Source organism: Anolis sagrei, chromosome 5 (genome assembly GCF_037176765.1).
Source record: "Anolis sagrei isolate rAnoSag1 chromosome 5, rAnoSag1.mat, whole genome shotgun sequence".
In the NCBI taxonomy this organism is placed as follows: domain Eukaryota; kingdom Metazoa; phylum Chordata; class Lepidosauria; order Squamata; family Dactyloidae; genus Anolis; species Anolis sagrei.
Genome location: NC_090025.1, coordinates 168,560,847 through 168,579,690, shown reverse-complemented (window position 1 = coordinate 168,579,690; position 18,844 = coordinate 168,560,847). Strand labels below are relative to the sequence as shown.

Genomic DNA, 18,844 nt, shown 5'->3' with positions numbered 1-18,844 from the left:
ATTATTTCTTCTTATTACAATTTTATGGTAACCATTCAATTCATTCATCCCGAATAGATTACTGCAACGTGCTCTACATGGGGCTGCCTTTGAAGACAGTTTGGAAACCTCAGTTAGTTCAACAGGCGGCTGCCAGATTACTAACTGGGGCGGCATACAGGGAGCATACCACCCCCCTGTTATGCCAGCTCCACTGGCTGCTGGTCCATCTCTGAGCCCAATTCGAAGTGCTGGTTTTGACCTATAAATCTCTATATGGTTCAGGCCCAGCTTACTTGTCTGAACGCATCTGCTCCTACGACCCACCTTGCAATTTAAGATCATCTGGGGAGGCCCTGTTCTCACTCCCGTCAACAGCGCAAATGCGGCTGGCAGGGAAGAGGAGCAGGGCCTTCTCAGCTGTGGCCCCCCGCCTATGGAACACACTCCCAAAGGAGGTAAAATCTGCTCCGTCGCTCCTGACCTTTAGAAAAAATAAATAAAATCATGGTTCTGGGACCAGGCCTTCAGACAATAGATGTATGCAGCTTTTAGTGGGACAAGGACTAGAATGGCGACTCGACTGATGAGATTGTTTTATGGTTTTAATAACTGTTTTGATATTTGATGATGTACTGTTTTTAATATGATTTATGTTTAAAGTGTAGTTTTACTATTGCAGTTGTAAGTCATTGAATTTTTGCCATTATCTATGTGTAAACTGCTTTGAGTCCCCCTAGGGGTGGGAAAAGCTGTATATAAATACTGTAAATAAATAATAATAGTAAATAAATTTATTTTAGAGCAGGAGTGGACATAGTTGGATGAGCCACATGATGGGCCCCTATCAAGGCTCACCCATTTGATGCCTGCATCCAATTTAAGAGAAGCACATTTTTATATGGAGGATTGCACATTTTGGATGACAAAAGTTCTAGGTTGGCTTTGGTATCTCTCTGCCAGAACTTTGGAAGTCCATGACCGTTATGTAAACTAGAAGTAACAACTATGTGGATCCTTGATGTTGTAGGGCCGCAGTTCTGAGGTCACAATAAAAAAGCTTTTAAATGTTAGGGCTTTTTTTCTGTTATGGTCATTTTCTGGTTTGTTTCTGGGACTTCGAGTTAATTTATGTGAGGTGTGGACTTTCTAGTGAAATATAACTCCTCTCTTCTACAAAAAAGTTAAACTTAATGTCAATAACTAAACCCTATGAAAACTTGATATAGCATAATTTGAAATGGCAAAGAGCCATGCAGACTCATAGAATGCATTTGTTGGCAAATGACATAACTTTAGTCTCTGTTCTTTTATATGGTGTTTGAATATTCCCCCTAAAAAAGGATTCCCCACACGTACAAAACTAGCTGATGAAGGAGACAAGATTTCCTGATGTAGTCCAAAAAGAAACAAGCAATTCAGTAACCATCTGATGTGTAATCTGAATGTAACTGAAATGAGAAATGTCTTGGCTATATCTTCATGCACCATCTACAAGTAGTACAGCTGTAATATGACTAGCATCACACAGGAGCAAGTGATAAGGAAAGATTACAATGTGTCCCCTTATCAACAGTAATGATTAGTTACATTTTAGCTATGACAGTTTATGCGATGTACAGAATTCTTTCATTTTGGGGTTTTTAACACTTCCTATTGACAAACAAGAATACAATGAGAAGGAACAAACCTCTTTTAAGTGTTCTGCACTTACAGATAATATCATGTTTGCCAAATAGCATTAGGTCACTTGTGAGGAGCTGTGATGGGTACAGGGGCCACTTCTTGTCCCTGCAATGAGTTATGTAGCATCTTTTCCAAACATGTTTTCCATGTGAATTTTGAGATGTTCAGCTTTTACTGTGAACTAAGGGGATATATAGTGGGTTTTAAAGCTATTCCACCAATTGCAGAGACATGCTGAAGAGATCTCCCCAATCCAGGAAAAAAAAATGAAATGTGGAAAATTTTGCTATGGGATCTGGAAAAAGCAGGCCACATAGCAATGTGTTCGGTAGACAGATTATCATAACTAATGCTATCCTTCTCACCTGTGCATCCAATTCCATGATGTGAGCAACTTTGTTCCAGCCAAATCCAACAAACCTTCGGTCATACTCTGGGCAATCCTGTCTTACCACGACATATGGCTCAAAATCTGCTTCCCACTCGACTCGATATGGTGTGGTAGCTGTTCGCCACTTGGCAAAGTTTGTTGGTGCATGCCCTTTTGTCCAGACGTGATACCTGAAACAGATACATTGGAAAAAATCAATAGAGAGGTGGAATTCCTGACAAAGTCAACACTTTCTGAATACCTAAAAATGTGGCTATTAAAAATACTGCCTGGTGGCACAGTGAGTTATACCACTGAGCTGCCGAACTTGCTGACCAAAAGATCACCAGTTCAAATCCGGGAAGCGGGATGAGTTCCCAATGCTAGCTCCAGCTTGGCCAACCTAGCAGTTTGAAAACATGCAAATGTGAGTAGATCAACAGGTATCGCTCTGGTGGGAAGGTAACAGCACTCCATGCAGTCATGCTAGCCACATGACCTTGGAGGTGTCTATGGACAATGCCTGCTCTTCAGCTTAGAAATGGAGACAGAGATGAGCATCAACCCCCAGAGTTGGACATGACTGGACTTAATGCCAGGGGAAAACCTTTACCTTATGGATATCAGTAACATGGTTTACATGGACTTTGGAGGCCCACTCCTGTTAGTAATTCCAGTCAGAGTAGACCAACTGAATCAGTTGTGGAATAGTGAATCAACACTTATGTAAAACTTGCTGATTAGGTAGGTCTACTCTAGTTGGGATAACCAAAAACTTCAAGCCATTAGACCAGCAGACTTCAAGGGCAAATCATGCCTGAGAAGAAAAAGCATTAATTGTGTGACATACCTAGCTATGTTGTTTCATTTCTAAGATTTGGAGAAAGGTCAATATTGGAATGCAGATGTGAAATGTTGGCATGAAACAAAAAATCTTGGAAATGAATTTAGGTGTTGTTTCTACTAATAATAACACCTTGTTATTTTTCATTCTGAAACTTGTTTTCAAGGAATACAGAATTTGGAAGATATGTCTCTTTGTTATTGCAGTAGTAGTTCAGATCAATAAATGCATTAAATAAAAGCTAGACAAATACTTTCAGTGCCATCATAGCTATCATTTTGTTGCATGTGGCATCTACACAATTTCATCTAAGACAATCAATTCAATTTGCAGGAAAGCAACCTTTTAGATTTTGTTAATTGTATTCATGTCATAGCAAGGCCGATCCAAGCACAGCTTCAGCTCACCCCATTAAGACAACAATCAATAATTTTCTCTTATATTTCCACTCTTTGTCTTTCTAAAAATCACTGACATGGGCTCCCACCACACATCTATCGATTAAAGCAAGAAACAATTATAGCACAAGGAACATGTATTACAGTGTGTCCAAATGATTTTCATAAGAACCAAAGCAGTGAAATAGCTCTGGTGTTGTATTTGGACACAAAGATCCATAGGTAAAATCTCAGTTCCTCTGCAAACATCCTGAAAAGGTTAAACTTGAAATGGGGATCTGGTGAAATCCATAGGATATTTTGAATGTTCCACAGAAGTGATAAGAAATCAAGTGGAAGAAAACAAGTTTCATCTCCACAGGCTTTTGTAACCTATTTAATAGATGTATTATTTACCAGAATCAAGATATTATGGTTTGTATTGATATCAAAAACACAAGAAAAGATAAGTGACTTCTCATGTGATCTGTGAATTGACACTCTTCTCTGAATCATGAGTCTTCAATAATAAAATGGAAATTGCACTGACCTGTCTTACAAAGCTACTGAGATTATGAATTGGCTGCCCATGTCACAGCCCATGTTACAGCTATTTACTTGTAATTTCTCTCTGCCTTACTTTCTATAACCCCATGCCAACTATGTGTTTGGCCACATACACTGTAGCTGAAATTTTAGGTAGTACTTGTTGCTCTAATGACATGGCTGTAGTCAATGGTAGTTTGAACTATAATAAATGTTTATGTCTTTATGTCTCCAAGGGACTCTGGCCTAAGTCCAGTTATTAGTCCCCAGTGGTGCAATGGGTTAAACCCTTATACCGGCAGGACTGAAGACCGACAGGTTGGAGGTTCAAATCCAGGGAGAGCATGGATGAGCTCTCTCTGTCAGCTCCAGCTCTCCATGTGGGAGTTGAGAAAAGCCTCCCACAAGGATGGTAGAACATAAAAACATCTGGACGTCCCTTGGGCAATGTTCTTGCAGATGGCCAACTCTCTCACATTAGAAGCAACTTGTAGTTTCTCAAGTCGCTCCTGAAATGAAAAAAAATGCCCTTGCTTGGGTAAACCCATAGAATAAATAGCAAATATAAATCCCATTGATTCAGTGGATCTACAATAGGTACCATTTACATTTAAACTTTTTTTTCTTATTGGTCAGTGTTCATGGTTAGAGGATTAGGGGTCCTATTCTAGCTATTAATCAATAAAAGAAATGTTATAGCAGCAAAATTGTGTTGTGGACATGTCTTGCTAGGAGCTGAAGAGAAGTCATTACAACAAAGTAAATCCTGTTCTATAGCCCCTGGGTCATCTAAGCTTCTTCCAGAAGACCTGGATTTCTCAACAGATCTCTTCATGGTGATGGAAATATTTCTTTCTCTAGGAGATGGAAAAGTTAATTTAAGCAAAAGGGACAACATATATTAGTCTCCCTTATTGGAATTGTACCTATCATCTATAGGGGATGATCCCAGAAACAGCCTTGATATTTTGTGGAATATAACCATCAATGCTAAAGGTTGCTTCCTTCATAATATTTGGAATGAGATATTATAATATGGAAAACGAGATTGGATTGTGATTCTATGATGAGACGTCACGAATGATTTAGTGTAATTGTATTATTGATAGTGATGTTGTTATTGTTGTTTGTGTTATTGCTTTTATTGTAAATTGTTTTTTATATGTTGTACACCGCCGTGAGTCGCCCTAGGGCTGAGAACGGCGGTCTACAAATGCAGTAAATAAATAATAAATAAATAAATAAATAAATAAATATACTGTGTAGGAGAACACTTTAGTAATCCCAGTTGAGGGGTGCAACTGATAGGCAGAATGCGGAGGCACTGCCTCTAAATAAGAATTCCGACCCCTCATGAGATTTTGCTACATTCCCTAATTTCTAGCACTGAAAATCATTCATACCCACAACACTCATATTTTCTGTGTTATCATCCCCTTGTTAACTACCTCTGACTTTGGGTGCTTTAACTAGTTTTCTACAAACTCAGTTGAACTTACTGCACTGCTAGAAAGTTGGGAACTAGAGGAAAATGTGATGGAGGAAAATTCACCTTAATTTTGTTTCTTCGCCAATAGCTATACCTTCGCTAATCCCACCAGATGGTTTAACTCCAGATAGTGTAATGGCTTCTTCAGCAGCTTAAAAAGAACAAATGATCTTGTGACTGCTGAAGAATGAAAAGTGAGAACTAAGGAACACGTTGTGATTTGATGTACATTTGCTGGTAACTTAATAGGTGGTGTTAAGAGCATCAAAACCCGAAATAGCTGGACTTGTAGTGCATTGTGCTTAAAAGCCTAAATGGCTGATTGAAGTTCCTTTAGCAGGTGAAAAACTGGGTAGCTTAACTTCCCCTATAGTCTGGGAGCTGGCCAGGAGACCTTTAATATAAAACTCTTGATACAAAATTCAGAATGGAGTCATGCGTTTGCACCCTTGGAATAGGTAGACAAGCACAAAATTTGCTGGGCGGAGTTTAAAAAAAGAAGGAATCTACAATGAAGAACTGCTTTCTATTTCTAAGCTGCCCAAAGGCAAGAAAGGTCACAATTTCAGGAAATAGGTGGCAAAAGCAATTTCACAGAGGGAAAGATTGCAATCTAGCACTCTGAGAGAGAGTTTGGGATGCTGCAGGCATGATCAGCAATCACTGTCAAAGAAGCCGTTCCCCCATCAATGTGGATTCAATGGTTACTAATGACTTATTAAGCCACCCTGAAAATGGAAGTGGGAATTGTCTCCCAGGGGGTGGAACAGAAGGGCTGCAGAAAGCTTGGCGGAAATAGATGGGCCAGGATGAATGTGTACAGACTGTGCAACTATGTTAAACACCCAGAGGTCCAGCCCACCTTTCTACTCTGGAGTTAGTTGGGGGCGGGAAGTAATCTCCTAGCAGGGAAATAAATGCCATGTAAGTAGAAAATTTGATTGATGAAAGATTAGAACCGTGAGTCCAACACTTAGAAGCTTTATTTCCCAGCAGATTTTGTTTTGAACCAGGAAAGAAGCAGTTAGTTTCCTAATTAAATTGTCTTTATAATTATTGCATAATTTAGTAAAAAAAAAAAGCTGTAGAATTTTTCTTGGCTCATAGTCTTGCCTGCTGTTCTAATTTAGCTGCTTGAGTTGCATTTTCTATAATAAATGTCACTAAATGCTGCTGTGCCTTGTTCTTATCTTTAAGAAATTCTGTTTCTAACCTGGCATTTCATGGGACTAGATGAAGATCCCAAATGAGGAATGATTTAGGTATATGTGTACATTAATCATGCTATATTGCACAGGGAATTCTAAAGAAGTTATATTTCCAAGCTGTGACACATGTAGAAGAGGACATGTGGTGACAATGGCACACCTTCTCATGTTGCTACTTTTTTAGAGGAATAATTGCTTAGGTGATATTTTTCTCATATATGTGTATAGTCTAACAAATTGGTCTTTAGGACGAAATGGTTTGAGAAAATAAATCTGTAAACATGGAGCATGCCTTTAATACCTAAGGCACCAGATCCTATCTAGTCTTGGAACCCAGGCAAAGTAAACCATTGTTAGTACTTGGGTGGGAAACCACTGACAGATTATATTTCAGATAAAAAAAAACCTGGCAAAACACCTCTTGAGTATTCCTTGCCTAAGACAACTCTATGAAAATTCATGGGATCACTGTAAGTTGACAGTCGACTTGAAGGCATACACAAATACAGTGCACTGAAGATGCAGTAAGTACCAAGTCAGAATAAATAACAGAACACAAGTGAAATGTTTAAAAATACTCAGATGACCAGGAAAAGGCTTAAGTGGTCTTCTGTAGACTGGAAAGAAAACAGAATAAACACTTCATGGAGGAGCTAATTTCAATAGCTTGGATAAACACTTATCATGTGTAACTCTGCTGTACACACTTGGTTTGCATAGAGAAGATTCCAGGTTAAGTCTCTAGCATCTGCAGGTAAAAAAGGACTTAAAGAACTGATGACATGAGGCAGGCATGTAGCCGGGGGGAGGGGGGGGGAGCCTTGAGGGGCTTCAGCCACCCCCCCCCCCCAAATTCTCATAGTGGTTCACAAAAACGCCTTACTGGTGCATTATTTAAACTGTTATGTTTATTCATATCATGATCTGATCACCATACTCAATATATCCCATATGCATAGGGGTATTGGGGTAATGATACAAAAGGTTTGCTAGGCTAGACCCTCTTTCACTCAGACTCAGCCCCCCCCCGAAACTCAGCCCCCCCTGAACCCCCCCCCCTGAAAAAAATTCACCCCCCCCCCCCCCCCGAAACAAAATCCTGACTACGGGCCTGACATGAGGCAATTCTGCCTGAAACCCCAGAAAAAAAAGTGCCAGCCAGAGCAAATAAACTGGCCTAAATGGACCAATGAACTGACCTTGTATAAGGTAGCTTTATCTGTTAAAATGTCAGAAGAAATGATGCAGAAAGAGTCCCACTGTAGACATGCTTCTTTGCTACTCCCTTATGGGGTGACCAAAAGCGAAAAGGCACACACCAAGAGAAACTATAGCTAGGAGCCCTGTGTAAAGTGGGCTATTTGTTACAGAAGTCTTTCAGGTTTTCATTTTACAATCTTTATCCACTTTGAAAGGAGCTCTGAAAGCTCATCTAGCTACCGCTTTAGTTAATACTTGTTCTTATAGATGCTATAGGTTAGAACTATACACGAAGACCCTTCCCATTCCTTGTGACATCTAATCAAGGTCTTATTCTAAGGCCTTATATGAAGGTTCCAGGACTTTTCTAAGGGTCTGATTAGATGTCATAATGAAAAAGGCAGCGACAACAAAGTGTCCTGTGGTGCTTTGAAGCCGAAGAACTGTAATACAGCATAATTTAAGGATGTGCTTCTTCACATTAGTTAATTCCCACAGCAGAGAATGAGTAAGTCTTTTTCTCTGCTGCATGAACTTCTGCAAAATCTGTGCAATTTATTAAACTCTACTGCAGGGGAGAGAAAGTCTCCTTTCTTGCCTCTCTGCCATGGAGTGGTTGGCAGGAGTGGGGAGAAGAAAACAGCTGTGAGGAGTCTTGCTTGTCACTAGCTATCCCCCTTGCTCAGTTACCATCTTTTATGTGCATGGCTATATGGGTATGATATGCAGTCAAGTGAGGAGGCTGCCCATTGAAAGTATCATAGCATCTCAATGTAGTGGCCACATGGACAGAGGAGATTGGGAGAAGCCAAACAACAAGATTTCTCCATTGCTGGCTATCATAGGAGCTTATTACATTGGGATATACTCCAATTCTGAGACTCTTTCAACGTGATTTTGAATGGGTTTGTCCCATTCAATCAGAAACGCTTTGGACTCATCTGCAAAATGCTGCAGAACCTCATTAATTGCACATGTGATTCTAATCACTTTTTCCTATTTAATACTGTTCTGAGACACTGTTTTCATAGTATAAAATATTGCGAGAACAGTAATTTGAGACTTCCAGGCTATGCCGCTGCACAATATTAGATTTTTTAAAACAAAAAGTGCCATAGGGAGGCATTCAAATGGATTGGGAGGGGCTAGCCTTCCATGGTGGGATGAGTCAAAATGCAGTATTTTCAAAATCCACCTGACATCCACCGGGAAGTAGCACCAATAGTGAAAGAACCAAGGCAGTGACATCTCCAGCCCATCTCCTGTTTGGATATCAGCCAGCACGCCAATGACTTAAATAAAGAAATAGTTTTCTAAGATCTAAAGAGACACTTGTTGGAACACCTCAGCAAGCGAGAATCCAAAAGTGGCAGACTAAAACCCAGAACCTCAATCAATGGCTGATACCAATTGAAAGACTCCCTCCTGGGCACACAGAAAACTGGGCAACTTGGAGAGTGCTGAACAGACTGTGCTCTGGCACTATGAGATGCAGTGCCAACCTTAAGAAATGGGGCTACAAAGTGGAATCCACGACATGCAAGTGTGGAGAAGAGCAAACCACTGACCACCTGCTGCAATGCACCCTGAGCCCTGCCACATGCACAACGGAGGACCTTCTTATAGTAACACCAAAGGCACTCCAAGTGGCCAGCTACTGGTCAAAGGACATTTAATAGAATGCCAAGTTTGCAAACTTTGTGTGTGTTTTTGTTTTGTTTTTGTTTTTTTAATGCAATGCAACTGTTTGTTTTGCTCCTGACACAATAAATAAATAAATTTTCAAAATGTAAGAATTAGATGTGATGGGGTCAGTATGCATCCTGACTAAATACAGTATGTATTTAATCCTTAAAAATACCCTTATTTAAGGGTTTATATCAGTGGTTCTCAACCTGTGGGTCCCCAGATGTTTTGGCCTTCAACTCCCAGAAATCCTAACAGCTAGTAAACTGGGTGAGATTTTTGGGAGTTGTAGACCAAAACAACTGGAGACCAACAGGTTGAGAACCACTGCCTTACATGAAGACTCTAGTGATACATACTGATATAAACGGAGTATATCCCAGTGATAAAGTCCTTTAGTTAATGTTTGGCTCTTCTGCTGCCTTGCAAACATGTGGCCATCTGAAAGGTAGGGAGCTGGTAGACAACTGAGTAAGGGGACTCATCTACTGCTGTCTAGTTGGTACCATACAGGCACAAGTCAGCTTCTCTTGCCCATCCTCTTCCCATTTACATGGTCGCATGTAGCGGCTGGTGGAGGCAGCAGGTATAAGGTAGCTTTATCTGTCAAAATGTCAGAAGAAATGATGCAGCAAAGAGGCTCACTTGTGGCCTAGTATGACAGGTGAATCCTATTTGCTCAGTTTCCCCTCCTCTCACATGGCTACACATTTGCTGGAAGATGGGCAACCAAGTGATAAAGCTTGTCCATCACTGGCTATACTTTTCTACTCCCCTTCTATCAACACGACCATGCATTGGCTGAGTAGGCAAGAGGGAACAGAATAGCAGCAGAACAAGGTGATTTACCCATTGTAGTTAGACCAGTCACTTTTTGGGGATCTCTCAGGGATCCTCTGGAGGCACTAAAGAATTATGTCCTTGTCGCATGCAGGCTATTTGAAAACATTTCCTTGTCAGGGTTTCTGAATCCTCAAGAAATCCCTACTCCCTCTCTCTCTTTGACTAAGTCATTGAATATTCTTTCAGTCCCTACTATAATCTTTCATAGATTCTAACCTATTTCATCAAATGTATAAAGTTTTATCCAATATGTCAGGTATATATAAAGCACACAAGGCTGGGCCTGGGGATTTTACACAGTAAAACCAGAGGGAAATTAGAAAAAAGAAACATTGACAATGATTATTATACTTTTAAAACTGTTGATTTACCAACCTGTTTTGATAATACCCTCACATTCAGTAGTGCCTGGAAACCTTTACCTGGCTTGAAGCCTTTAGTAATAGACTGGAACTCAAAATAAATATACCTTGGAGGAACTGTCATTGTTCATTGGCTATAAAGTATTCACCCAACTGCTATTGGCTAAATTCAATAAGTTAGTCCTAACCAAAATAACCCAGTGATTCAAAGGAACTTATGTAAGGGTAACTTACCATTCAGCAATTGATTCAGTGGTTTGTTTGTTTTGCTGTTTGGAGTATTTATACCCCACTCTTCAGCCAGAATGGCTCCCAGAGCAGCTCACAAATTATTAATGTGACAGTTCCCTGCCCTCATGTTTACAATCTAAATAAACATGACACACAAGGAAAAAGGAATGGCAGTGGGACAGCAGATCAACATATATACTCATGCTGGCATCAAATACAAGTTTAGGGTAGGTTTTCAGTCATTATGGATTTTTATATAACTGGTGGCTTAGTCAAGGGTAATTCCATGGAGAGGGAAAAGCAGCAATTCTGCTTCAGTTGTTCCTGGCCTCCACCACCATTTTCCCATCCAGGTCTCCAAAAAGGCCAGAAGCTGTGCCACAATGGAGTGAGTAGAGAGCAGCCGTGCCTTTTTAAAATTCTCCTAGGGTGGACTAAGCTTGCTTTTTGCAACTTTACTCACAGGAGCAGATGTTCCCTTTTTTTGATAAGAGTGAAGGTATAGCAGTCACACTGACCCATGGATAAGGCAACCCAGGTTTTTGTGTTGATTTTTTGACTAAAAGTTTGAGACATATACATGAGTATGTAGGATAAGTTCAGCAGATATCGCCTGCTCTTTTTTTGCTCCAAGGCAGTGGATGATGGGTTGGATGGTACGATTTTCCTTAACTGTTGATGTTGGCACAATGGAATCATGCCTAAGTTTAGCCTAGTTGGAATTAGCAACTGGATTTAGTTCTATTTGAGCTCAAAGTAAGGAATGTATTTTTTTGCAAAACTATGATGGCAACAATAAAAACAGTAGAAACTTCCAGTGACCGTACTGAAGCTTTAAAGCAGGGGTTCTCAACCTGTGGGTCCCCAGGTGTTTTGGCCTACAATTCCCAGAAATCCCAAACAATTTACCAGCTATTAGGATTTCTGGGAGTTGAAGGCCAAAACATCTGAGGACCCACAGGTTGAGAACCACTACAAAGTATTCTGCTAGTTATGTCATGGAATCCCTACATTTCCAATAATGGAAACTGTAATAACTATGTGAATATATCTTTAAAATAATAATTAATCACTAAATTTTCTATTGTTAAAATATAGTGGCTGCAATCACTGTCACGCAGGGCAATGTGACCACTTTCTCATTGCCGTGGTGCTATCCTATGGAACTTGAGATTTGCAGTTTAGAAAGACATCAAAGCTTCAATTGAACAATAAATAGGTAGCAGAGAAAGTGAGAAGGAGCTATTTAAAGAAATATTGTTCTCAAAAGCATACCTTTGGGATTGTATTAAGGCAAATTGGATACAACCCTAGTTTAAAGAAAAGTACTATCAAATATTAAAGTGACATATTAAATTCAATCTCTTTTTGAATGGTTTGCACCTTCCATAATTATATCCCCTTTCCTATATTCCTCTGCAATCATTAGATTGAGAAGGGGGTTTCGTTTCCAAGGCATAATTTGCATTTCTCTTGGAACTTGAAATTACCCAGGTTCTAAGAGAAATGCAAGATTATTTTCAGAAATGATTCCATTGAACTTTAAGATAAACCCGAACCTTAGTGTGATATGTGGTGGATTGCATGAAGCACATGGGTCTTCTTTTCAACCCTGTATCACGGCTTCCAGCATCTTCTGTTAGATGTGATTGCTGCACTTTGCCTTATGGTAGGGTAAAACCTAAAAACTTATCAATTCAATAAAATGAATCAATATTCTTGACTGGCATGGCTTTTTGTGGTTGGGTTAAGAAATTAAGTATGAGGGTGAGAAAAAGTATTCATAACCTTTACAATTTTTAACATGGTTTTAGATATAATTGCTAATTGATTTTCAGTTGCTGGATCTTAGGAACAAAGTGAGCAAAAATGTCTAGACCATTTTTTTCATGTCAGGAGCAACTTGAGAAACTGTAGGTCACTTCTGGTGTGAGAGAATTGACCATATGCAAGGACATTGCCCAGGGGACACCTGGATGTTTGATGTTTTACCATCCTTGTGGGAGGCTTCTCTCATGTCCCCACATGGGGAGCTGCAGCTGCCAGAGGGAGCTCAACCTGCTCTCCCTGGATTTGAACCACTGGCCTATCGGTCAGCAGTCCTGCTGGCACAAGAGTTTAACCTGTTGCACCACTGGGGGCTCCTCTAGACCAAATAACAAATAACACAATACCTGAATGTGAAGAGAGTCCCCATGTCCAACATAGACAACAATTCTGCTTTTGACTTCGGAAAAGAGAGGCGATAGCGGAGGGTCTCAAAGGCAGGTACAATGAGAGCCTTTTTTGTATTGGCTAAGTCCAGCTGGACGACAGATTTCCTACAGAGAAAATGAAGTAAGAACATTTTAAATTTGTTTCTCAGGTTTGACAAATACTGATGACGTGAATTACACCACATTTAAACTTCAAATCTTTTCCCACCACAAATATGAAGTTGCTTTAAAATGTTGGCAAATCTTTCAAAAACAACTTGAAATGAAATTCTTCCCAATTTACACTAGTCAAATTGAAGCCTTTTGGAATATTTGAGAGGCCTACTTATACAATGTTAAAGATGAAAAACCTGCCAGAAAAAATGGAAACATTAGTTCAGGAATAAGATACATGAATGCAGAGGGATACGACTGCAAAGCACTTCCTATAAATGGATGCCACACTTATGCTCCCTCCGTCTTGAATATGCAGAAGTTGGTATGTTTTGTCAGTGCCCAATAAAAAAAGAATGAAACTAAATTCTCAGCCATTGCTAACAAATCCCCAGTGAGAGAAGACAGCTTGATAAAATAGTTATTCACTGTCTGAATTCCATGTTCTTGTTTGCACTACAGCTAGTTTAGATGTACTGATAAATGTACGAAACAAAAAGCACTAATGACATATATTTCCAGTTCTCCATACTCTCTTCTTATGGTCAAAGAGGGAATTTCACATTGCCACCCATGGGAAAGACACACAGCTTCCTTTATGATATACTAGAAAAGCACTGTGCTAACTGAATGTTAGGAGGATTAGGTTATTAGTTTTGCCATTTGCTTTTTTTTAAAGTTCACATTTATCAGCTGCTGAGGTGTATAGAAGCAATATCTAAAAACATCACAAAAAATGAAGCTCCTTTCTTCAGCATCTCTGCCCCTTCAATTTCTGGGCTATTTCTAGTTTTCTTCACAAGGGTTGGGGGGGGGGGGGGCTCCAGCCAAACTTTATTTTGTACATTTATAAAATCTGAGTTCACTGAGCTGTTACTTCATGCTTGTCTTCATGAGATGGCTCCCCACTGCTAAACAGGCATTGAGCTGAGCTCACATTTCTCTAGATACCTTTCAGCTTTTGTGCCTGATTCCCTGCAACTTCTACTTATCCCTCAAAATGGACAGGTCTATTATTTGGAAAAGTGGGAGATGAAAGTGTCATACTGGTAGGTTACATATTTCAGATTCTGTGGTCTTTCCCTAGTGCCTTCCATAAATTGAAAACTTTACATCCCAATATATGTCATCCCAAATTCTAAAAATATTCTCATCACATGATATATTGCCCCAGGAGCTAGCGGATAGAATATCTGTACAGGCTTCACTGCAGTTGTCAGAAATAACTTGGCATTGTATTTTCCTTAAAAAGAAAAAAAAGTACAAGTGGACTCTCCTTAATAGGATACACTATAATGATGTTCATGGTACAACTGTGAACACAGAATGAAAATACCATAAACAAGTAGCAAATTATCTCTAAGCGAAGGATCACTACTACCATCCGCCTGGAAAAGACCATCACAATGACAGTGAGCCATGTCCTAGGATTTGCTTTCACTGCAACTAGGCAAAAAGAGAACTGCCTGAATAAACCTAAGTTATAGGGTTTTCATAATAGTTTTCAATCAAAGATTTCCCCTCAGGCCTTTCTGTGTGGCTGTTCCATAAAATGAGATAACTCTTAGGAAACTTTTCTGAAACTTGTTTGAAGAGTCTGCATCAAATTTCCTTGTCAGTGTGCAAAGGTTATTGAATTTTATCAGCCTCCCATTATAAGTTTTGGATAGTTTTTCTCTTATTTCCTTTCTTCCTCCTTCCATCAATTCTAATTGACCCAGGCAACTGCTTCTAAATAGAAAGTTCTTTTACAACCAGCCTCCTCCAGCTGCCAGAATTATTCAGTGTTCGTGACACTTTTAATGAATCCACCCACTGCTTTAACTTCTGCCTTCTCCTGTAGATTTGGCATGGAACTTGGTATGACTGACAAAGTACTGAAGCGGGAAGAAGGTGCACTGAAGTTATTTGCATCTCATTAAATCCAGTGGGGCTAAACTAGTTAGTGGGCTTTCATATTGGTCTAATCTATAAATCGTCATCTCCAATTTCTTTGCTCTCACATACGGCTTCCTATGTCTCATTTCTCTCATTGGAATTAGAATAAGATTCCCCACTGTTTGAAGAAAGAGCCCATGAGTGCTTCTAATGAGATGTTCTCCAGAACATTTCTGGATAACTAATTCATTTTCGTAGAATCAGAGTTGGAAAAACTATTTATGGCCAAACCTATGCTCAGTGTATGTTTTCTCCAGCTATAACATTCCCAATAGGTAGCTATTTAGAATATTTTTAAAGACATTCAAAGAAAAAGAACCCACCACCATCCCAGGCACTTGGTTCCATTGCTGAATCACTCTCAATGTCAAGAAGTCCCTTCGAATGTTTAATCAAAATCTATCCGTCGGTAACTTCAAAACATTAGTTCTAGTTCTACCCTCTGAGGCAGCAGAGAACAAACCTTTAGCCTATTCTTTGTGGCTGTCTTTGAGGTATTTAAAGAGGGCAACCATGCCTTAATTTCTTCATCCGACCACATCTCTGAGTACGAACCTACACGATCTCTTCGTTCATCTGGAGAGGCCCTGCTCACGGTCCCACCTGCATTGCAGGCGCGATTAGTGGGGACGAGGGATAGGGCTTTCTCGGTGGTGGCCCCTCGACTCTGGAACTCACTCCCTAAAGACATCAGGCAGGCCCCGTCGCTAGCAATCTTTAGGAGGAGCTTGAAGACATGGTTGTTCCAGTGTGCCTTTCCAGAATAAGGAAACTCCTAGCATTATGTCCCAACGCACTTTATCAGAGATCTAGGATACCTATATGCCTACCCCCTCCAAACACCCCACCTGGTCATGCCCAGCACTTTTTAACTTTTCATTACATTAGGCCCTGCCATTGTTTTTAATTGCATCATTGTGTGTTGTTAATGTTATTGCTTTGTTTTTTTATTTATTTGCTGCTGTTGTTATTGTTTTACTATTGTATTTGGTGTCGGCCTCTTGTAAGCTGCATCGAGTCCTTCGGGAGATGGTAGCGGGGTACAAATAAAGGATTATTATTATTATTATTATTATTATCATCATCATCATCATCATCAAGTTGAACATGCCCATCTTCTTCAGCTTCTCTCTAGTGTTCTGCCAAGTGAGGCTAGGTTTACCATCTGTTTTTCTGGTGGCTGGCAACATTACTTTTAAGTTGTTGAAGGCTTTCATGGCTGGAATCACTGGGTTGTTGTAGGTTTTTACTTCTTCTCTCCTTTTATTTAATACAGTCATTTAGACACTGGTCACGGGAAGTCTTTTAGTGCAGCCTGAACCATTCAAGTTATTCCCATAATTTGAAAACACCTGAAATACTGAGGTATTTGGGTTGTTGTAGGTTTTGGGGCTATATGGCCATGTTCTAGAAGCATTCTTTCCTGACATTTCACCTGCATCTATGGCAGGCATCCTCAGAGGTTGAGCCATACTGGTAGGTTACATATTTCAACCTGCTAGGTTACATATTTCAACTAATTTTTTGTTGTGTTCAAATTCCTGATAGGTCAATCTGCAACATACCAGTCACTGAAATTCCACTTCTGTTCCCAAATTCCACAGATTGCTTTAGCCCACATGAGTTGTGGAAGAGGCCCAAAGTAGACCATGGGTAACTGTGTGAAGGCAGTGCTCTTAAGGATGAGATGCTCTTAACCACACTCACAGATGCTCTTAACTGCCCAATTGGTAGCTGGCAATTTGGTGGAGGTGGATTTTACTCAGCTATAGAAACACACTTGGGCAAGTAATATTCTCTTAGCTTTGGGAAAAGGCATGGGCAAACTCACTTTGAAGAAATATGGCCATGAAAACCCAACAATAACATTGCAATGTCATAGTTGATTTAAAGGCACACAACAACAATGTGCAAATTAAAATTACACTCTAATTTGAAAAGAAAAATAATACATTTCAGTATAGTTGGGGAAGTCCCTACTATACTGACTATAACTGATCAGATGACCTGAATCGAATTCTTTAAGGCCTGACTTGGAATGAACAGCCTTTTGCAAATAGGAATCTGTCAAGTACAGGAGATGACATGAATCCTTTTCTCAGGTATCTGAATATGAATTCTCAGCTTGAAGAGCTACATAAAATAATTTAGTGGATATCCCCCACCACTCTATTTTGCTTTAAATAAAAACATTCACCCTGTTCATTTTGCTAGGGCTGATACTACATGCATTACACATGGCTTTATAATCTGACTCAGGTGTGACTCAGTACTTTTAATTTACTTCTATTATGCGGTAGTGTCTGAAGCAGAAAGATTTGTGGAGCAGTTGTCAGAAGTGGTGTTTAATATGGGCTTAGCAATAAATCTGGATATATTCTAGAAGGCTGCTTATTTATTTCTATATAATGGCTGGGAAGATTAGTCCACAGTTTACCCATAAATATCTGCTTTCCAGCACTGTATCTTACTCCAAATTCTAAAAGATAAAGTAACGATCTGCGGGGAAAGTTATTATTTCTGTTCTCCTCCCCAAACTCTCTCCAGCATTTCTAAAACCCGCTTCTAATAATCCTTTAATATTAGCTACCCATTAAACAAGATTACAGAAAAAGAGTAAGATGACTGAGTACCAAGAAGGGAGAGAGCACATTACTTAGTGATGCAGAATATATGGCTCCGCTTCTGACATTCCTTGTTAAAAGGATCTCAGTTATCAAGGCATGAGAAAGACTGCTAGAGATTTCAGAAATGTCAGTATATGAGAATGACCAACACTCTTAGTACAAGACAGCTTTAAGATGAATGCTCAGTTTGTTACCAAGAGGACACTGTCCTTTTTTCCTATCAGAAGCAACAGATGCTTTGTCAATTGATCTCCCCAGCTCTTGCCCTGCCTGCCTACTTATTTTCTGCTTTGTGGTGTGAAACCTATTTAAAAACATATTTTCAAGAGCTGTATTTTATCAATTTCTTCCTTTAACTGTGCCTACACCTCCCGCCTTCCTCATGGCAAAGGTTATGCCATAGAACAACCAAGTTGGTTTCCATTCTTAAATTGGTCCTAAAATCCCATGGAAATATATCAAGATCATATTTTCCAGCAACCACATGAACAATTAACCTACTCAGTAGTGGGAGATGGCTAAAATTATGAGTTTGCTGTATGACTTATTGTCTAGTGTTGTGGTGCTGTTAAAAACTTCATTATAACTACTGCTTCATGGTGCAATAGACTTCCTTTGAGAATTATGAGTTTTTTCATTTGGTGATACTTAAAAAGAGATTGGATAGCTATATCTTGGGACTGCATTAGTTATTCATTCCTACATGGCAGGTGGTTAGACTTGATAAATTGGTGGCAACAATAAATTATCCCTCAGCTCCCTTGCTTCTTAGACTTGATAGCCCTTGGATCCTTTTCTATGAGAGTGACTTAAGACATCTAAAGAAAACTTTTACAAAATTTCTTGGGCAGGGACAGGGTCAGTTTCCAATTATGCATAAGGATAGTAATTTGGAATAGAATGAAGACAACAAAAGTTGGCATACTGTCAGTGACAGAGGCAGGCATAATGCCTGCATATACTGTAACTTTTTATAGTCAATACAAAGGGTGGTGTACAGGAGTTGATTATAAATTGTATGGTTTTAACTGTATTTGTGTTTAGATTGGCTGCAGTAATGCTGGCGCGGCCTAAGTCAGAGGAGTGCGT

The 18,844-nt window shown here is 39.6% G+C and overlaps 1 protein-coding gene across 1 annotated transcript in view; it reads right to left on the bottom strand.

Annotated features, from left to right (window-relative positions):
• LARGE1 (LARGE xylosyl- and glucuronyltransferase 1) overlaps nt 1-18,844 on the bottom strand; it is a 388,170-nt gene that overhangs the window by 6,325 nt on the left and 363,001 nt on the right. The window contains exons 13-14 of the mRNA XM_060776947.2: nt 12,996-13,142; nt 2,031-2,226 (exon numbers count right to left, since the gene is read on the bottom strand). Coding sequence (XP_060632930.2) covers nt 2,031-2,226; nt 12,996-13,142 — 343 coding nt within the window. The remainder of the gene's footprint in view (nt 1-2,030; nt 2,227-12,995; nt 13,143-18,844) is intronic.